The 22,310-nt window shown below is 38.3% G+C and overlaps 1 protein-coding gene across 2 annotated transcripts in view; it reads left to right on the top strand.

Moving 5' to 3' along the window:
• Positions 1-22,310, top strand: part of NAA25 (N(alpha)-acetyltransferase 25, NatB auxiliary subunit) — a 61,233-nt gene that overhangs the window by 2,374 nt on the left and 36,549 nt on the right. For both annotated transcript variants that reach the window (XM_014464606.2, XM_006099042.3), the window contains exons 2-9: positions 9,037-9,122; positions 10,229-10,367; positions 11,661-11,779; positions 16,433-16,507; positions 17,635-17,742; positions 18,307-18,385; positions 20,786-20,897; positions 21,424-21,513. In XM_014464606.2, the coding sequence (XP_014320092.1) occupies positions 9,037-9,122; positions 10,229-10,367; positions 11,661-11,779; positions 16,433-16,507; positions 17,635-17,742; positions 18,307-18,385; positions 20,786-20,897; positions 21,424-21,513 (808 nt within the window). The remainder of the gene's footprint in view (positions 1-9,036; positions 9,123-10,228; positions 10,368-11,660; positions 11,780-16,432; positions 16,508-17,634; positions 17,743-18,306; positions 18,386-20,785; positions 20,898-21,423; positions 21,514-22,310) is intronic.

Here is a 22,310-nt window from a genome sequence, read left to right as displayed (position 1 = left end):
GGCCGTCTTTAATAAAAGACATATAGGTTTTCATGGGCTTCTGTTTTCTGTTCGTTCAGTTATGTAGTTAGAAAAAACACTCTGAGAACGATGAAAAAGGCCAAGTGACATCTTCGTTTCATTGTGACAGTTTTCCGCCTCATTGGCTTTCTGAAAGGGTCTCTGGTCTCCCAGGTTCAAGTCCGTACTGTCTTAATAAACCTGCCCATACTCGGCCTTCTGCAATTCCTTACAACTTTCAATGGGGCCATCTTGCCAATGGAACATTCTATTACTCTACCGGTTCTTAAGACAGATCTGGGGCTATGTCTGAGAATTGGCATTTATTGCCCCCTATTCCCTGTCCCCCTGTTCTCTAAAGGGCAGTTACTTATCTTCCAAAAATAGTATTATCACTCACTTTACCAACTCCTTGCCAATTAAAGGAACCAGAAGCATTGTTAATTGCCAAACTAAAGCCTCTTCTCTCCCAAATCAAGTTAGTTGGAATGTTGAGTGAAGGCAAATGATGCGAACACGTAGTGAAAGTCTTCCCCCAGAAGCAAGATTTAATATTTTTAAGAATAATTGGATTTCCACAATTGTTCTTGAGGACCAAAGAAAATGCCTTTGGTGCCCCATAAGTCAGTTAGAATTAATAGTGTTTTGAACTATCCAAGAAGAAAAACCTTGTCCATTTCACATGGATAAACATTAGGATATGTTAACCAGAAGTGACATGTCATATTCTTCAAAGTGAAGACAGAATTAGTAGCTTTTTTATAGTTATGTGGGAAGAAGATTAGAAGAGGCTTTTTAGGAATTCCAAGGCGATTAATATAAACTGATAGGACTAGGAAAAGAAAGGGTGCAGACTGTTGTTGACTTTTGACCTTCAGACTTTGGTACAGCCCCTGCTTTTGTGTTTACATTAGTACCCCAAACCACTATCATTCCTTGCATTCAGACATTCATTAGCGGACAGTGAACAGCTCACTCATGGTGGTGCTTGCCCACCACCCACAAGTTCAAGGGCTGTCAGCATGGAGTGCTTATGTGTGTGCTGTCCCACTAGGTAGGTATTGTGGTTGTGAACTGAAGGCCAGAGATTAGCCTGCTCAGAGCTGGATTTGAACACAGGCATTCTCACAGGAGAGTCCAGCCCTTTGTAGATTTCAGATTCAGCAGCATCACTATCTTTGTATAGCATTATTTGTATTGCCAAGGTTTTAGGATTTTACAACTGTTGGATGGTCTTCAAGCTCTTGCTGAATATTGTTTGGAGTAGAAGTGGATTGGGCTGTAAGGGTGAATAATTGTGAAACTGTGGTGGGATGAGATGTGGGGAGTTTACATTCTAGTATCTACGTTTATAATAGTTTTTCTCTGCATAAATGCGATTAGTTGAAACATCTTGAGGATGCATCTTATTACTCATAAATTGGCAAGTTTGGGTGTTGCATTTTTGGTTTTTGAAAATCACCCATGGTCTTGCTAGAACACCTGCTTTATTATTCATTCTCCTTTTGCTAAAATGATTCTCATGTGCTATGTGGTTCTCAACCAATTTTGTACTCTGGTACGACCAGGGCTTTCTTCTACCATTATTAGTAGTTTTTAAATGTTTTTACTAGTAGTGGTTAGGGGAGGGGAGTGGTGGGAGTGATGGTCCAATACAAGAATTGCTGGGTCAGCAATTGCAAAATAGAAACAGAGAAATGTGAAAGAGAAAATATTTCCAGTTTTTAGGATTGATTCATTCATATTCATATTCTCTCTCTCTCTCTCTCTCTCTCTCTCTCTCTCTTCTGGTACAAGATCCTTGTTCTAAACTGTTTTACTATTTTGCAGTCTTCCTCTAGTCTGGATCAGGTGTAACATATTTACCAGCTGTGTTTCCTGATTGATAATCCCTTCTTTGGTGAGTTAGGACATTTTCCCCCTTCGGTGCCTGGCCAAACTCCAGATAGAGAAGGATGGAGAGAGTGAGTGTATAAAAGAAGCTGGTTCCATGTGAGGATCTAAGGATTTGGAAATTTATTTTAAAGATAGCTCTGAATATTGTGTGGAGAAATAACTTAAATGGGGGGCAAATGTAGGATGTGAGATGATCAATTAGGAGACATTTTTATTTTTAAAATTTGACATCCCCCTCCTCATCTTGCACATTTAATTAAAGGCTTGTTGACTGAAAGTATGTTTTACTTACCATTTGTATTCTTGGTAAAAACTAGGCTCCTATTCATAAACACTTAGGATTTTTAAGCAAAGGACATTGTGCTTTAACTATGGAGCTATTTTGTATTCAGCCTTTTTCTAAATTGGAGCAATGTCTTTATTAGTCTCTGAAGCTCTTGTAGGAAGTGGAAACTCTGCAGGTTGTCATTTCAGCTGCTCTGGAGACTCACGGCAGCTGCAAGAACACAGAACTTAAAGCCTTTCCTTCTTTATTTGCAAGGCTGATCCCTTTCCTACTGTCAGTATCCCTAAGTAGGATTGGACACATTATTCCTAGGGCCTCTTCAGGGCAAGTAGACAGTAGGCTGCATGTGTCAGGGCCTGCAGCTGTCTGTCTATATCTCCAGGAAGAGGAGCTTCTGTTGGAAAGTGGCTTGCTCACTCATTCAGCAAAATTGATAGTCTGTTGCCAATGACTTGACATAATGTTTCCCAAATTTCTGTCATTCTTTTACCTAATCTGATTATTTTAGCTTTATCTATATTATTATTTATGTAATATTTTTCTTTAAATAGATTTTTAAACTTAAATTTATTTTAAAAAAATCTAAATCATTGCCATTAATGGGAAACCTGTCACTTGCCCTGAGACAACAAAGCCATAAAAATAAGTACAATGAGCCCTAGCTGGTTTGGCTCAGTGGATAAAGCGTCATCCTGTGGACCAAAGGGTCCAGGGTTTGATTCCAATCAAGGACACATACCTTGGTTGCAGGCTCCTTCCCTGGTCAGGGCTCATGCAGGAAGCAACCAATCGATGTGTTTCTCTTACATCTATATTCCTCTCTGCCTTTTTCCTTTCTCTTTCACTCTCCCTAAAAACCAATGGAAAAGTATCCTCAGCTGAGGATTAACAAAAAAAAAGTACAATAAAAACAGAACTAAAAGTCTTAACTAGAGTCCAATACTTGTGAAACTGAATCTAAGATCTGTTCCTTCCTTGTGAACAAAAGACATTAGCAACTATTAAAGAAGTAGCAGGCTGACACCAAACTGAGACTACCTCCTTAATATAAAGGAAATAATAGAAAAGAAATCAACTTTCTCACTGTATTACCTAGTGCTGTCTGCAAGGACCACCTAAAAACATTTCGGTTGTGTTGGTACCTATGCTTTGGAAAACAACGCTTTAACTGATCTATCATCTTACTGTTTCCTCTGCATGATTTGTGTATGGCTGATTTTGATTTACTCTTGTTATTAAGGGGACAACACCAATCTTTATGGTCAAATCACAATTACCCTTAAGTTCGTTTTAAAAAGATTTACTAAAAAACAGACTTACATATCATATTTATTGGCCTGTTTTCTCCAAGAGGTACATAATTTATATTCTAGAATCAGTAATGTAAAATGAAAATAAACTTTTCCCAAAAGACTCGGCAACCAATTAATCAGTAGTCATTAAGAGAGGCATCCAGGAAAGGGGAGCCTGATGGCAGGCTGCATGTGCTGGAGTGTCTCAATTAAAACTTCCAGGTGCAAGAAACAGAAACCCACTGATAGCTCAGGTAAAGGGGGGTTGCCATAAACCCTTGTGGGAGCCCAGGGCAGGAATGCAGTGATTCAGGGCCTCATGGAAACTGGAAAGCTGTGAGGATCTGAAGCTTCTTTTTCAGATGCTCATGTCTGCTTCTATCTGTGTGTCTTCTTTTCTCTGCTTGGTTCTTCAGGCTGTTTTTTAAAATTTTTTACTTTTTCGCTGCTTACTAATTTACTCAGGGCCCAACATCTTGGCTTTGTGGCCATACCAAGCTGTGGCTAGAGCTTAATCAACGCTGCATTTCCCCTCCCCCAATTTTTTGATAAAGATAATTGAAATTTTTAAATTCTTTTAAAAAATATATTTTTAATGTATTTTTATTGATTTCAGAGAGAAAGGGAGAGGGAGAGAGAGATAGAAACATCAATGATAAGAATCACTGATAGGCTGCCTCCTGCATGCCCCCTACTGGGGATTGAGCCTGCAACCCGGGCATATGCCCTTGACCGGAATCGAACCCGAGACCCTTCAGTCCATAGGCCGACGCTCTATCCACTAAGCCAAACCAGCCAGGGCGATTTTTTTTTAATTCTTTTATAAATGTTATGTGAATGAAGAATCAAGAGATAAGTCCTTTTCTTCATTCCCCATCAACTAACTTGCATCCCTAACTAAGGCTCCTTCAAAAATGGAAATTCCTGAGCTGCTACTGGTAATCTCAGACTCATATTTATTGCTTTCCAAATGAGCTTTCTGAGTCCAGCTTTCAGTGCTGCAGTTTCAGATTATCAGGAAGAAACCTGATTTATCCAGCTTGGGTCAAATGTCCACCCCATTGGGCTACAATTACATGGTCTAGACATGGTCATCCAGCCCTACCCCTTCAGCAGAGGGCAGTCGAAACCATTTCCAGAGGAGAGGGCATGGGCAGGTAGGGACAACAATTTCAGAGCCTTGTCAGCTACAGAGGGAAAAGTTCAGTGTCCTTATAGTCCTGACTCTGGCTTGATCCATTTATGGGCAGATCTCAGATATGGCGTCTCATCAAAGATGTCTACTCTTTGAGAAGACTTCAGGATATGTTCTGTAAACCTGGATCTTTTAGGACTGAGTCAGGAGTAACTTAGAACTGACTCAGCATGAGGTCAGCAACAAGTATTTAGGAAGAACTGTCATTTATTGAGCTGAAGTATCTCTGTCATATTTTGTAAAGGACAAATGAAGGCTTATTAGCTGAGCTAAGGATTTAAGAAAACTGGTATTACCTGCTGGGTATTCAGGCCAAGGTTGTATGCTTTTAGAGTTCTTTGATTCTCCAATCTCTCTACCTGATTATTAGTCTTTGATCTTCCTTTATAGGTTGTGATTCCATTCACAATAAGACTCTTTTTGACCTCTTTTTCCTACATTGTGACTTCCTCCAGAGTAAGGCTTCTTTTTAATCTTCTTACCTAGCATTATTGGTGCTCACCAATATTAAGTGCATTGAGGAGTAAAGAGATGAAACTTATGTATTTATGTGGCTGTCAGAAGTTTTAGTAATATATTTATTGGAGAAAAATTGAAACCATTAGGTAAAATGATAGTCTATTTCTGTTATTCAGAGCACTCTAGGCCACCACGATTATAGATTATTGTGAGTTGTCTATGCCTGCTCTATCCCTATGCTGATTTGGGACCTGCTTTGATGAACAGTGAGGAACCAGTAGTGGTAATAGATTAAGAACTGGTCTGTGTTCAGTTATCTTTCTATATTTAGAATTGATAACTACCACCCTCTATCCTACTTATAACATTTCTCATTTTCCTTCTCTGGAAAGGAATCTTTGCTTTTATTATTTTTAAATTTATTATTTATTATTAAATGTATTTTTTATTAATAAACTATTTTTAAAAAATATTTTTATTGATTTCAGAGAGAAAGGGAGAGAGAGAGAGAGAGAGAGAGAGAGAGAAACATCAATATTGACAGAGAATCATTGATGGGCTGCCTCCTGCATGCTCCACACTGGGGATCAAGCCTGCAACCCGGGCATGTGCCCTTGACCGGAATCGAATCTGGGACCCTTCAGTCCACAGGCCAATGCTCTATCCACTAAGCCAAACCGGCCAGGGCAATAAACTATTTTTTAGAGCAGTTTTAGGTTTACAGGAAATGAGCGGAAAGTAGAGAGTTCCTATATATCCCCACACTCCTCCCCTCTACCCTTTTCTCTGTCATTAACATCTTGTATTAATGTAGTATATTTGTTAAAGTAGCTGAGCCAATAGCTTATTAATAATTAAAGTACATAGTTTACTAGTTTACATTATGGTTCATTCTTTCATATATATATATATATTTTAGAGGTCCGGTGCACAAAAATTGTGCATAGGGGGTGGGGGGGGTCCCCTCAGCCTGGCCTGCACCCTCTCGCAATCCGGGACCCCTCGCTTCTTACCGCCCGCCTGCCTGCAGCGGAGGCAGGAGAGGCTCCCACCACCGCTATGCTCGCCAGCCGTGAGCCCGGCTTCTGGCTGAGTGGCGCTCCTCCTGTGTTGAGCGTCTGCCCTCTGGTGGTCAGTGCGTGTCATAGCGACCAGTCGCTCTGCCGGCTGTTCTGCCGTTCGGTCGATTTGCATATTAGGGTTTTTTTTCATATTAGGGTTTTATTATATGGGATATTTATTTCAGAGAGGAAGGGAGAAAGAGAGAAACATTAATGATAAGAGAGAATAATTGATTGGCTGCCTCCTGCATGCCCCCCTACTAGGGATCAAGCCCACAACCTGGGCATGTGCCTGACCGGGAATCGAACCGTGACCTCCTGGTTCATAGATTGACGCTCAACCACTGAACCACGCCAGCTGGGCTGTGGTTCATTCTTTGTGTTGTACATTTTATGGGTTTTGGCAAATATATGATGACACGTATCCATCATCACAGTATCATACAGAATAGTGTCACTGTCTTAAATATCCCCTGTGCTCCACATATTCATTCCTTCAGTCCCTGGCAACCACTCATTGTGTTAATTTTTGCCTTTTCCAGAATGTCACATAGTTGGAATTATATAGTATGTGGCCTTTATGGCTTTACAAATTGGCCTTTAAAATTTTCATTTATTGCCCTAGCTGGTGTTTCTCAGTGGTTAGAGCACCTGCCTGTCAACTGAAGGGTCCCGGGTTCGATTCTGGTCAAGGGCACATGCCTGGGTGTGGGCCCGATCCCCAGTAGGGGACATGGAGGAGGCAGCCGATCAATGATTCTCTCTCATCATTGATGTTTCTATCTCTCTCCCCCTCTCCCTTCCTCCCTGAAATCAATAAAAATACATAAAAATTTTATTTATTGATTTGAGAGAGAGAAAGAGAGAAACACCAATTTGTTGTTCCACTTATTTATGCATATTTTGGTAGATTATTTTATGTGCCTTCTACTGGGGATTGAACCTGTAACCCTGGTGTATTGGGACAATAGTCCAACCAACTGAGCTACCTGGCCAGGGCCACATTGGCTTTTTTAAAACACTTAGCAATATGCATTTAAGCTTCCTCCATGTTCTTTATGTGACTTGATAGCTCATTTTTTTTTATTGCCAAGTAATATTACATCATATGGATGTTCCTCCGTTTGTTTATCCATTAGCCTATTTTAGGGCATCTTGGTTGCTTCTAAGTTTTAACAATTATGAATAAAGCTGCTCTAAACATTGTGTTCAGGTTTTTGTGTGGAAGTAAGTTTTCAGCTTATTTGGGTAGATACCAAGGAGCACAGTTGTTGGATCATATGGTAAGAGTATGTTCAGTTTTTAAATAAACGACCAAACTGTCTTTCAAAGTGGCTGTACCAGTTTGCATTCCCACCAGCAATGAATGAGAGTTGTTCCTGCTCTCTCATTGTTGCAAAATAGGTTATTTTGAGTTATTTATGCCTCATCCTCTGCCTCTATGCTGATATGGGACCTTGATATGCAAAGAGGGATCTGAAATTAGTATAGTAGGTTGTGGTTGGCCTGTGTTTAGTTATTCTATACTTAGAATTGACAGCTACCATTTCCCATTTAAAATACCTCTCATTTTCTTGTACATCTCATCTGGAAATAAATCTTGCTTTTGTTAGACTTTTGAATAATAACAGATTGCTCTTTTCCCCTTAGCACAATTTTATAATGGGTCCCCGTATTCCTTAAGATTAGGAATGGATACATAGCTTATGGAACCTAGATGTTAGTTGTTCTTCAAAGTCATTGCTAGTTTCAGTTTCAACCAGTATTTGAAAGTGCTTTCTTCCTGCATCCTTGCCCACTCTTGATATTATTGGACTTTATCCCTTCCATTTCCCCCCACCTCCCATAGGTAAAACTTTATCTTATTTTCTAATTCAGAGAATTATACTTTGTGGTAAAGTAAGTATAACTCATTAAACATTTTATTCAAGGAACATTGTCTATTTGGTAAAATTTAAAGCTTGGATATTAGAAAGGGTTATTTTTTTTTTTTTAAATTAATTTTTGGGTGACTAAACCTGTTTATCATAGGTAAAAATATTAACGTCATCTATCATATAAATATGTTTGAATCTTCATTAAGGACTAATATAACTGATTATAGTGCTTTTGGATGAGAGATGGCTGTAGGGATATAAAGTGGTATTTTGGACCATCCTAGTCATTTAGAGTGAAAATGAGCTCTATGATGTTTGTTTTTATTGGTTTTAGAGAGAGAGGAAGGGAAAGGGAGAGAGAGAAATATCAGTTGGCTCCCTCCTACTTGCCTCCCCACTGGGGATTAAGTCTGAAACCTTGGCATGTGTCCTGACTGGGAATTGAATGGTGACCTCTCGGTGCAGGGGATGAGGCTTAACCAACTGAACCATACCTGCCAGGGCCATTGGTTGATTCTTGTACGTGCCTTGACTGGGAATCTATCCCACAACCTTGGCATATGGGGATGCAGCTCTAACCAACTGAGCTATCTGGCCAGAGCTCCATGATATGTGTATGTTTTTCCACGATGTTTTTTTTTTTTAATATGTTTTATTGATTTTTTACAGAGAGAATGGGAGAGGGATAGAGAGTTAGAAACATCGATGAGAGAGAAACATCGATCAGCTGCCTCCTGCACACTCCCCACTGGGGATGTGCCCGCAACCAAGGTACATGCCCTTGACCGGAATCAAACCTGGGACCCTTGAGTCCGCAGGCCGACGCTCTGTCCACTGAGCCAAACCGGTTAGGGCTCCACGATGTTTTTAATACGGAATTATTATACTTTCTGAAACATTTGATACCAGCCTATGCATTTTTCATATTTGTTGTTGAAGGAATAAACTATCATAATTTCTGTTTTTATAGATTATCTTGATAATGGTAATAATAAAATGGCAATTCAACAAGCAGATAAATTATTGAAGAAACATAAGGATCTTCATTGTGCTAAGGTAAGTTTATTTGCCCTTGAACTTACATTTGTTGTGTTATATATTGTAATTTTGACTTTAAGTGAGAAAGATGTTTAATCTCTTTAGTAATTTTCAGAATATTTTCTTGATCACTTAAATGCCATGAGTAGTATTGAGTTAAAAGCTAGCTATTTAATTCTTTGAACATAACTTATCTAATTATTTTATTTTCACAGTCTTTTAAGCAATGTTTTGCGTTCTCTCTCTCTCTCTCTCTCTCTCTCTCTCTCGCCCTCGCCCTCTCCCTCTCTCCTCCATTGATTTTTTTCCATTGAGTTTTTAGAGAGAGGGAAAATAGAGAGAAGTATCAATGTGAGAGAGACACATTGATTGGTTGCTTCCTACACCTGCCCCAACCAGGGCCGGGGCCCAGGAGGAGCCTGCAACCAAGGTATGTGCCCGTGACCAGAATCGAATCCGGGACCCTTCTGTCCGCAGGCCGATGCTCTATCCACTGAGCCAAACTGACTAGGGCTCTCTTTCTCTTCTTTAATCTTCTTCCGAGGACATGCTTATTGCTTTTTGAGAGAGAGAGAGAAAGAGAAACATTGATTCGTTGTTCCACCTATTCATGCATTCATTAGTTGCCTCTTGTATGTTCACCTACTAGGGATTAACCCAAACCCTTGGCCTATCGGAATGATGGTCTATCCAACTGGGCCTCCTGGCCAGGGCAGGGCTTGCATTCTTAACATGGCTGAAATAGGAAAGAATCTTTTTTTTAAAAAATATTTTATTGACTTTTTACAGAGAGGAAGGGAGAGGGATAGAGAGTTAGAAACTTCGATGAGAGAGAAATATCAATCAGCTGCCTCCTGCACACCTCCTACTGGGGATGTGCCCGCAACCAAGGTACATGCCCCTGACCGGAATCGAACCTGGGACCCTTCAGTCTGCAGGCCGACGCTCCATCCACTGAGCCAAACCGGCTAGGGCTAGGAAAGAATCTTGATCTGTTCATTTTTTAGTAAAATGGTTTAGTTGATTAACAATCTAGATATACCTTACATCTTGTGCTTTCAAATTGGCTTTCTATGATTCTTTTTCATTCCTTTTCAACCTGATTGGTCTTTTCTTTCTGTCAGGTGTTAAAGGCCATTGGATTACAGAGAACTGGGAAGCAAGAGGAAGCCTTTACCTTGGCACAGGAGGTGGCAGCCCTTGAACCCACAGATGATAACTCGCTGCAGGCACTGACTATTCTTTACCGGGAGATGCATCGTCGTAAGTTTCTTTCTTTTCCTTGGTGTTAAACCTGAGCTTAAGTTTTTGGTTATTTCTGATTGAGTTCTCTATTTGTCTGATTTGCTTATCACTCATGATTTGAGTGGATGGCAAAGGTAAAATAATGCATTAACCATGATTTCTGAAGACTGTAGACAGAAATTTTTTCCAGTGTATTAGGATCCTTGAATTGAAATGAGCACTTGAGTTTCATTTGTGGCATTATGATTTGCTAAGTGGGAGAGTTACCCTTTTATCACCTTTTTTTTAAAAATAAAAAATTTTAATATCTTTTTATTGATTTCAGAGAGGAAGGAAGAGGGAGAGAGAGATAGAAACATTAATGATAGAGAGAATCATTGATCAGCTGCCTCCTGCCCACCCCACACTGGGGATTGAGTCTGCATCCTGGGCATGTGCCCTGACCCTGACCAGAAATTGAACCATGACCTCCTGGTTCATAGGTTGACACTCATCCACTGAGTCACGTTGGCTGGGGTCACTTTTTTTTATAATATATATTTTTTATTGTTTGTTTGTTTGTTTTTTTGAAAGGAAAGGAGAGAAACATTCATCTGAGAGTGTAACATCCATTGGCTGCCCCCTTCATGCTCCCTGCTGGGGATCAAGCCTGAAATCTGGGCATGCTCCCTGACCAGGAATCTAACTGGCAATCCCATCCCCCACGCACAGGACGATGCCCAACCAACTGAGCCACACTGCCTAGGCCACTTTTTTCACTTTCTAATATATAAAAATTCAAATATAGACAAAATAAATTCCATTGTATTAATTACCCATCTTCAGTAATAATTGATACATGATCAATTTTATCTATACTCCTCCCCTTGCTAAATTATTTCTAAGCATATTCTAGATGATCTGCCATTTCATCTGTAAGAAAGCTTTTTATTGTTGATTTCTTGAATATTTTATTGTGAAATAATAGTTGTTTTTCTTAATACATATTATAGAAGAATATATTTGATATAACACTAAACAGTTTGATGAACGTACTGCTCAACTTTATAGAAATAGAGTATTATCAATGCTAAGAATACTTCCTGTGTGTTCCTCATCAATCTCATGTCCCCGTTTATCTTCCAAGAGATACTTGGTGTCCTAAATATTTTTTACTCTTTTGCTTTTCCTTAAATTTTTACCACATTTGTTTTTCTGAGTAATGAATGATTAGTTTTGCTCAATGTTGAACTTAATATAAAAAATTAAATGCTGTTAAGATTTAAGTTATACTTCAGTAATGAAAGAAAATCTTATTTCTCTTTATCTTAGCGGAGTTAGTTACAAAACTTTATGAGGCAGCTGTGAAGAAAGTTCCTAGTAGTGAGGAATATCACTCTCACCTCTTCATGGCCTATGCCAGGGTGGGCGAATACAAGAAAATGCAACAGGTAACTTGATTTCCAGACCTCCTGGGCTGCGGGATTTGCTATTAGGGATCAAAGTCTCTTTAATGTGATTTAACTGCAGTGGTGTGTGTACATGCACATGTGCACATTTACATATATCTGTAGAACTGAATTATGTATTTGTGTGTAGAGATCAGCCAATTATTTTCTTTGTGTGTTTTTTTTTTTTAAATAAGCTGTTGTTCAAGTTTTAAAAATGTTTCCTTTGGGGGAAATTTGGTTGTTCCTCTTTTGTGGCCTGATGGTATATGTTTTGTCTGGTTCTGGTAAGTTGGCTTCAACTTCCCCTGCAACAGATTGCTGTTACAGTTTCAGAAAATGGGCAGAAATCTCAGAGCAAAAAATGAACAGATCATAGAAAGATTAACTTTAAAGTTTACATCTAATTTGTAATTATTTATAGCCTGATGAGATTTTTAAGTCCACGGGGGTGGGGCGTGAGGGGAATCCCCATTGCTTGGGATACTTGTTCTTTTTTTTTTTTTTGGCCAGTTCGCACATTTTAGGTGTTCCTTGTATTCCTGTGAAGGTTCCTCATTGGTGCACGTTTGGACTAATGAGTGGGTAAAGCGGACATCTCCGAGAAATGAGACCTGCACTGATAAACCCATGCATAGAGAATTATGATGTCAAGCTAGTACTTTTTTTATTTAATGAATTTACATGCCTTACTTTTTATTCCAAGCTAGTATTTTTTTAAAACATGCCTTGTTTGTGGGTGTAATGTTTTCTGAAGGCAGAACTTTCTTGTCTTTGTTTTATTCCAGCGGTTCTCAACCTGTGGGTCGCGACCCCTTTGGGGGTCAAACAACCCTTTCACAGGGGTCGCCTAAGACCATCGGAAAACACATATATAATTACATACTGTTTTTGTGATTAATCACTATGCTTTAATTATGTTCAATTTGTAACAATGAAAATACATCCTGCATATCAGATATTTACATTACGATTCATAACAGTAGCAAAATTACAGTTATGAAGTAGCAACGAAAATAATTTTATGGTTGGGGGTCACCACAACATGAGGAACTGTATTAAAGGGTCGCGGCATTAGGAAGGTTGAGAACCACTTTTTATTCTTTAAATATCAAGTTACAATAATCAGGGAGGGTGGAAGATACTATATTAATATAAATCCTTAAAATTAATTTTCTATGTGCTTACCTAAGTTTTTATATATATATTTCTTAATCCTCACCTGAGGACATGTTTTTATTGATTTTTGAGAGAGAGGAAGAAGGAAAGAGAGAGAGACACATCGATGTGAGAATGAAACATCGAATGGGTTGCTTCCCATACATGCCTGATGGGGAATCCAACCTGTAACCTAGGCATGTGCCTTGCCTGGAAATCAAACCCTAACCTGTTTGGTGTATGGGACAGTCCTCAACCAATTGAGTCACCTGGTTAGGCAGTTTTGTATCTTGATTTTTGGAGATATTGCTTCGATGTGGCTTAACAATTACATTTTTAATTTTTAAAAAATTTCAGAGTCTAGGCAAATTATTTATTTATTTAAATTGATTGGAGAGAAAGAGAGAAAGATCAATTTGTTTTTCCACTTATTTATGCATTCATTGGTTAATTCTTGTATGTGCCCTGACTGGGGATCGAACATGCAACCTTGGCATATCAGGACTATGCTCTAACCATCTGAGCTACCTGCCCAGGTTAACAACTACAGTTCTTTAATATGTTTTACCTATATCTTGCTTTTGCATTATTCTAGTTTCATGTATTGAAAGAATGGAGTTCTCTAGTGTTAAATGTTTTAGAATAGAAGGCTTAATTTTTATTCTACCTGTGTTGCTGTTTATGGTAGTTACATTTTTTTAGCTTATATGTATGTTTATTTTGAAAGCGGTATGTCAGTCTAAGGTAATAGGTATTTTACAAATTAAATGTCATGCTTCATGCAGGTGAGGGCTTCTGTTTTGTTTATTGCTGAATCCTCAGCTCCTCGAAAGCATCTGCACAATAAATATTTGTTAAATAAATGAATGATTTTCATAAACTGGTGGAGGTAAGGGAGGAAGCCAGAGAATCAGAAAACTTCTACTTCCCCAGTGACATCTCTGGCAGGTGCTTTTTAAAATCCCCTTGAATGAAGAGTTTCTAGTCATTCACATTGTGATTAGACTTTCCTTTTTCTGTAAATGACATTTTGGTTCTCTGAGTCACCAGTTTACAGCCATGGTTTTCAGACTCGTCTATCTTCAAAAGTTTTGTGTATCAGCAGAATATTAGTGTCTGTAAGATAGGGTGTGGACATGACAATTTGTCTTTTATATTAAAAATTTATATTTTATATCCTATTTCTTTTTATTTTTGTGTGTCATTATAAAAATGTTTTCTTTCCCCAAATTATCAAGTAAAATTAACACTTTACATTCCATTCCTATTGAGTTTGGTGTTGGAAGTACGGACCTCAAACCATCTTGGACTCTCCTTCTACTCTATCTGTTTTGTCTCCAGGTCATCTTCGTTCTCCCTCCACAGTGTCTTTGAGGTCTCTTTCCTATTTTATTTATTTCATCCTGGTTTAGTTCCTCATCACTTCATGTCTTCTGTCATCCTATTTTTCTTTTTCACTGCTAAAATACTCTTCTGAGAAGAGTATAGATATATACACATTAGTTCCTTACTCCTTCAGACTCCTTTTGAATGCCTTACAACAAAGGTGCCTCAGTCTACCTTTTAGCCCTTTTCCCTACTACTCACTCTTCTTAATCCTTTGGTTTAGCCAAATGTCCTACTTGTTCTTGTCAGCATATTTTTCTTTGATTAATGTTTTTATTCAGACTAATATTGTTCCTACTTAGAATTGATTCATTCATCCAAATATTTGCCCAAATATTTGTATTTGTATATATTTCCTTACTCCCATCTTTGCCTATATACATTCTGTTTAAAACTTTAGGGTCCATCTGAAAGACTGCTACTTTGGAGAAGGCTTAATTGATAAAATTCCCTTTCCTACTTTTCCTTAAAGAAAGAAGAAAGGAATAAGGAAACTTAACCTTGCTTTTCTTAGAAACAACCTAGCATGGTGTTTTTGTATAGGATGTTTATTGCCAAATATATTTTAGTCATGTGTATTTGTCTTATCTTTCCCTAGCTTTTATTTTACTTTTTTATTAATTTGAGAGAGAAACATCGATTTGTTGTTCCACTTATTTATGATTCATTGGTTGATCTTTTTTTTTCTTAGGGAGAAACATTTGATTTGTTGTTCTGCTTGTTTACGTGTTCATTGCTTGTTACTTGTATGTGCCCTGACCAGGGATTGAACCAGCAACCTTGGCGTATTGGGATGATGCTCTAGCCAACTGAGCTATCTGGCCAGGGCTTATATTTCCTTAGCTTTTAAGTGTCTTTGAGACTGGGACACAATCTTTGTTTCCTTGGCAGGAATAGGCATTTCCTTAATAGAAGCTCCATGAAATTTTTAAAGTGGATTGAAGATAGGCAAAAGATCAAAACAAAAAAGAAAGTAACTGTGATTATTAGGTGACTGAGTTCATAGCATTGATTACTACTTGGCTAATTATGGATAGATCTTCTGTTACATATTAATAGATCTATTTTGCTCTTTTTAAAAAAATATATATTTTGATTTCAGAGAGGAAGGGAGAGGGAGAGAGAGATAGAAACATCAATGATCAGAGAGAATCATTGATTGGCTGCCTCCTGCATGCCCCCTACTGGGGATTGAGCCAGCAACCCAGGCATGTGCCCCATTCGGGAATCGAATGAACTATGACCCCCTGGTTCATGGATCAATGCTTAAGCACTGAGCCACACCGGCCAGGTGCTCTTTCTTTTTATGCCCCTGCTTTTAAGTACAGTATTTGTATACTGTCTATTTCACAATGAAAGGGTTCAGTTCTAATTAATGGTGTCTTCAAAGAACCTGATTATTTTCCTGACCTAAGAAATTTTTCAATTATGTCAGTAATCTTTTCTAATTTTAAGTTTTAAATATACTGTCTAGATTTCTTTGTTTATTTGTTTTATTATAACTGGTTAGTATCTTGTCATCAGTAAAGTTTGTTTACTTATGTACATTCATAACCCAAATTTTGTGTTTGCTTTGGTATTCTATTTGGACTATGTTGTACTGCAGTATTTTCTAGAAATACTGGGTTTTATTTTACTTTATTTATTTTCTAAATATATTTTTATTGATTTCAGAGAGGAAGGGAGAAGAGAGAGAGATAGAAGCATCAATGATGAGAGAGTGTCATTGATCAGCTCCCTCCTGCACGCCCCCTACTGGGGATTGAGCCTGCAACCCGAGCATGTGCCCCTGACTGGAATCAAACCCGGGACCTTCCAGTCCACAGTCCCAACGCTCTATCCACTGAGCTAAACCAGCTAGTGCTGGAAATACTGGGTTTTAATTTGAGAAAATATGTTTCAAAGGTGAAATATTCTGATGTAAAAGTTCACACTTGTGATTACCTATATTGCTAGCCAAAATATAATATCCATCAAGTCACGGCACTTATAGGAACTGGGATATGTAAACGTGTTGTTGTTCTCCTAGATATCTTGCCACATATCTAGATCATTAACTGCCCTCTGTATGATCTTTTCTAAATTAAGTATTTATGGCTCTCTGTCTTTCAGGCTGGCATGACTCTATATAAGATTGTCCCCAAAAACCCTTACTACTTTTGGTCTGTGATGAGCTTAATTATGCAAGTGAGTATGGCATTCACAATGGGATTGAGATTTGTTTTTATATTTGTATATAGTTACTGTCCTTAAGGTATCCTGTGAACGTCTTGGGTAGTCATGTGTTGTAGCATGTCTCAAACAGGGGCTTTCCATATTGTCAGTTGACTTTTTGAGTTGGGGAGTTTTGGTATTCTTTATGAGTTGGTATATTGGTTTATTTGTGTGTAGCACAGATTGTATTTTCCCTGAATCTTAGATTCATTACTGGGTTATTTAATCAAGTATGTACCCTGAGATGTTAGATATTTTGACCTGACGTTTGTCTTTAAGACAATATTGTTGGTTAGTGCATAGGTTATTGAACTGGGTGACCTTGTTTTATCACTTTTGCTTTCTGAGCCTTGGTTTGCTCTTTTACAGAATGGAGATGCTTATCTCCCAGAGCTACTGTAAGGACTGAAATGAGATATGTTGTAGGAGAGGATGGGGAGGTAGGAGTTAAAATGTAGCAGTTAAGAACAGAGAGCCTCTGGGTTTAGACAAGTCTGCGTTCAAATACTGGCTTCACCTCATGTCTTGGAGTGCAGTGGGGAATCTCATCATTTTATCTATAAAATAAGCATAATAGCTACCCTGAAAGGTTGTTTACAGGGGATAAATGAACTCTGAGCAGAATCTGGCAGTGTTAAAATTATTAATATCATTCATTGATTTTAATTACCAATCTAAGGTAATTGTAGCTAATAGTAAGCTGTATAAACAATTGGCATGTCTCTTCCAAAGTATGAACATCTCAAAACATCTGAAAGGCTTTTCAAACACTTGATGATACTCTTTGTATATAATAAACAGTATAGGCATACTCCCTCTTAACATATTTCTAGAAAAATGTTTGAATAATCTATTTAAAAGTTAGGTCATGTGGAAACTCAGCATTTCAAGATTGCATAGGATAATGAATTTTTAATAAAGAAATCTCTTGTAAAGCAAACCACTCTAGTGTATCTTTTTGGCAGGTTCAAATTAGGCCTGATATTTGACATAGTATATTGATAATTATGTGCTGGAGTCATAGTAATGGTCTGCATGGTAATATAAATAGTGCAGGCAGGGAGAAATTAGAATGAAACATTTATTATTTTCTCTTCTAGTCTATATCAGCACAGGATGAAAACCTCTCAAAAACAATGTTTCTGCCCCTTGCTGAGAGAATGGTAGAAAAAATGGTGAAAGAGGACAAGATAGAAGCAGAGGCTGAAGTGAGTAATTTAAGCCCTACTTTTGTATTTGTATGATTTTGATATTGCTACAATAAATATTATAATATTAAGAACTGTTGTTTTATTCTAGTTAAGAGAGCTGGGTCTTCACTCTTGCCCTTTGTGTAAATGTGAAGCTTTGGAAACCCCAGCTTAGACAATGAACATGGAGCTGTTTCAGCAAGTCCTCTAGACTGAGATGTATATAGATAGGGAAGACTCTGTTGTCTGATTCTTACTGTTAATTTCATCTCATTTGAGAATAGTGTCCTTTTCTATTAGATAACTTTTTAAAAACATACAAATGACTATTTTTTCTTTTTTAATTACAGTTGAGATTCAATATCTTATATTAGTTGCAGGTGTACAGCATAGTGGTTAGATGTTTATGTAATTTATGACGTTATTCCCCCTCCCCCCCGATAAGTCTAATATCCATCTGGCACAATACATAGTTATTACAGTATTATTGACTGTATTCCCTGTGCTGTACTTTACATCTCCATGACTGTCTTTTTATTATTGAAAAGTTTCAGTGGTTGCACTTGTTTGTTTTTCTGTAAGGTTGAACTTTATTATATGATCCTGGAGCGTTTGGGAAAGTACCAGGAAGCCTTAGATGTCATCAGAGGAAAATTAGGAGGTAATTTTGAAAGTTTTAAAGTATTTTTTCCTGCTTAAACATGAAAAATGTTTATTGTGGAAAATTTCTTTCTCATAGAGAAACAAAGATATAAAGACATAAAAAAGTCACTTATGATCATTTTATGTTTTTCCAGATTTTTCTGTGTCATACATTTATTTATTTTTAAAGTATATTTTTAATTGAATTTATTGGAGTGACATTGGTTAATAAAATATTTAGATTTCAGGTGTACAGTTCTATAATACATCATCTCTATTTTGTATTGTGTGTTCACCACCCCAACCAAGTCAGTTCTCCTTTCATCTCCATTTATCCCCCTTTTATCCTTTTCTACCTTCCCCCACTGCCCTTTCTCTCTGGTAATCACCATATTGTTGTCTGTGTCTGTGAGTGTTTTTGTTTATTTGTTTTAAAAAAACGATGTGAGAGAGAAACACTTTGACTGGGGAATGAATCGGCAACCCAGGTATGTGCCCTGGCCAGGAATTGAATCTTTTCATTTACAAGACAATGCTCCAACCTACTGAACCACCTGGCCAGGGAGTGACAAAGATTTTTGCTTCCTATCTATTTAAACATGTGTGATGATTTCCTTAGGAGAAATTCTTGGAAATGCAGTTATTGCCTCAGTAAACCTGGTTGGTTTTTTTGTTTGTTTGTTTGTTTTAAAATATATTTTTATTGATTTCAGAGAGGGAGGGAGACACCCACTATTGGGGATTGAGCCTGTAATCTGGGCATGCGCCCTGACTGGGAATCGAACCCTGGCCAGGTTCATAGGTCGACGCACAACCACTGAGCCACACTGGCAGGGCTAAACCTGATTTTTTAATTGTGCTTTTACAGTCTTTGGGACTAACTAAATTATAGATGAATAACTTCAGTTCTCTCATTGGGTAGTCATTAAAAAAACTTTGTTTCATACAAATATGTAATATATATCTTTTATTAGAGTGCAGTCATAGAACTGTTACACTAAATGACACTTAACTAGTTATATAAAACTAGAGTCCTGGTGCACGAATTCATGCATGGGTGGGGTCTGGCCAGCCTGCCCCGATGGGGGCCCATCGGACTGGGCTAGTGGGGGTGAGGGGCTGTGGGCGGTTGCGGGGGGCTGATTGGGGCCCAGATCAGGCTGGTTAGCTACCACAGTGTGCATCATAGCCACTGGTCGTTCTGGTTGTTCTGCCGTTCAGGTCGCTGGGCTTTTATATATATAGATGTAGCAGGAGTTTGTGTGTGTGTGTGTGTGTGTGTGTGTGTGTGTGTGTGTGTTTAACATTACTTACTCTCTTACTTTCAGCCTCCTTGCAGATGGGTACAAGTCAGCCTTTCTGTTTCTACTCATCTAGATTGTATTTCTGCGTGTAGTTTAAATTTAGACTATAGGAAATTCATAATGTAATTGTCAGTATCCTTAATCTGCTAATCTGCTAGAAAAGGACAGGGCAAATTTAATTTGGTCAGAAATATAGTCGTAGTTTTCCTCCTTTCAGCTGTTGGGAAAGAGTTTGATTCATCTCTGTTCATTTTTTTTATCTTTCTCCTAACATCTCTGTCACCTTGCTCATCCCATTCCAGTCTAAGCTGGATGGGAAATCTGTCTGTGGACTAAATATACCAGTCCCGAGATTCTATTGGGGCTTTATATGTGTATCCCACATACTAGAGCCTCAACTCAATACATTCTGGATCCTGTCTTTTCTTTTCTTTTCTTTTCTTTTCTTTTCTTTTCTTTTCTTTTCTTTTCTTTTCTTTTCTTTTCTTTTCTTTTCTTTTCTTTCTTCCTATCTATCTATCTTTTTGGATCCTTGTCTTTTACAGAAAAAAAATATTGTAAAAGTTTACTATCAGAAATGTACTTTTTTTCTTTTCAGTAAAATAGCCTATATAATAAAAAGCTAATATGCAAATTGACTGAATGGTGGAATGACCGGTCTCTATGATGTGCACTGACCACCAGGGTGGGCAGATGCTCAATGCAGGAGCTGCCCCCTGTTGGTCAGTGTGCTCCCACAGGGGGAGCTCCGCTCATCCAGAAGCCAGGCTCACAGTTGGCGAGCGCAGCAGGGGTGGCGGGAGCCTCTCCTGCCTCCACGGCAGCGCTGAGGATGTCCGCCTGCGGGCTTAGGCCTGCTCCCCGTGTAGTGGACATTCCCTGAGGGTTCCCAGACTGCGAGAGGACACAGGCCGGGTTGAGGGACTCCTCGAATGCACAAATTTTTGTGCACTGGGCCTCTAGTTTTTTTAATAAGATAGTAGTTTGTATCTAATGGTGGCTCCGTTTTCTGAGAGAGGGAACATGTGCTATTTTCCTTTTTGTGTTTGGACTTTATTTTGGTTTCTGAGCAAAAATGAAGCCAGCTTATCAACTATTATAACTTTGAATTGTAGAGAAGTTGACTAGTGAGATTCAGAGTCGGGAAAATAAATGCATGGCTATGTACAAGAAGCTGAGCAGGTGGCCAGAATGCAACGCCCTTTCCCGGCGCCTCTTATTGAAAAAGTGAGTAGATGCTTCTTTTTGGACTATATGACTAGAATGGGGTTTTCAGGTGTCATTATTGATGTGTTTTGTCTATGTCTTTTGAGATTTTTGGGCATAAAGTGTGTCCTGAAAACTTTAAAATTTAAAAAAAAGTTTTTGATGAACCATCTTTCAGTAAAGAGTTATTAGGTCTTTAAAATGAACACTGAAAATCATTTGTCAAATTTAATATTCAATATTAGCCTAACCTTCCCCTCTCCCCCATTTCGGAAGTGCTAATGTGGGGAGTTTTCTGTTAAGAATATTAATTTTCTAGATCTGATCATTTTATTGAAGGAAAGAGTAGTATCTTAAAAGTTTTTTACTTTTAAAACGCCTCTAGAGTGCTGTGATTTTGGGGCTGTAGGGGAAACCCAGAGGGAAGGGTAGGCTACTAGTAAGAACTAAAGTATAACTTAGAAATAAGTTGAATATCATGGTTCCTAACGCAGATTTGTCACAACTTGTGTTTAATCCTGTGTGTACCATTCAATCTGATTTTTAGCTCAGATGACTGGCAATTCTATCTGACTTATTTCGATTCTGTCTTTCGACTGATTGAAGAGGCCTGGACTCCTCCTGCTGAAGGTGAACAGTAAGTTGTCTTCTTTCCTGAATTACAGTGGCACTGTTTTTGTTGTTGTTGCTTTGTTTTGCTATTTTTTTTCTTTTATTTTACAATGGCATTTTTAAATACATTGTAGCAAAAAAATTTCATTGTAAGCCTAATTGAATTCTCTTTTCCTGTCTTAATAATTTTGTCACTTGCAAAGTCGGATTTTTTTTTCCATTTTGTAAAATTATAAAGTAAAAAAAAATTTTTTTTTAATTTTTAAATTGATTTCAGAGAGGGAAGGAGAGGGAGAAATAGAAACATCAATGATGAGAGAGAATCATTGATCAGCTGCCTCTTGCACGTTCCCTATTGGGGATTGAGCTCACAACCTGGGCATATGCTCTTTACTGGAATCGAACCCAGGACCCTTCAGCCCACAAGCCTCAGCTCTATCCACTGAGCCAAACCAGCTAGGGCTAAAGTAAAACTTATTGCAAAAATGATCCATTCTTTTTTTTTTTTTTAAAGAGGTAGAGTTGGTTAATCACTCAGCAGTAATCAAATGCCACAATTGGGAGTAATCATATGCCATGTTATCTGCCAGAATATGCTTACAGCTCTTTTATTCCATTTGTATCCTATATAATAAAAAGATAATATGCAAATCTTCCCCTCGACCCGGAGTTTGACCCAAGTACAACCAGGGAGTGGGGGTTGCCCTGCCAACTGCCCAGAGCCCCTTCCCCCCGGCCGGCCCTGTCCTGATCGGCCCTCTGATTAGCCCGCCCACCCATTGGGGGGGGGGGGCGGCCAGCCAACCTCCCACGTCCCCTCCC

This window comes from Myotis lucifugus, unplaced genomic scaffold (assembly GCF_000147115.1).
Source record: "Myotis lucifugus unplaced genomic scaffold, Myoluc2.0 scaffold_256, whole genome shotgun sequence".
Lineage (NCBI taxonomy): Eukaryota > Metazoa > Chordata > Mammalia > Chiroptera > Vespertilionidae > Myotis > Myotis lucifugus.
The sequence above is the reverse complement of the archived record's forward strand: the minus strand, read 5'-3'. Positions and strand labels throughout refer to the sequence as shown.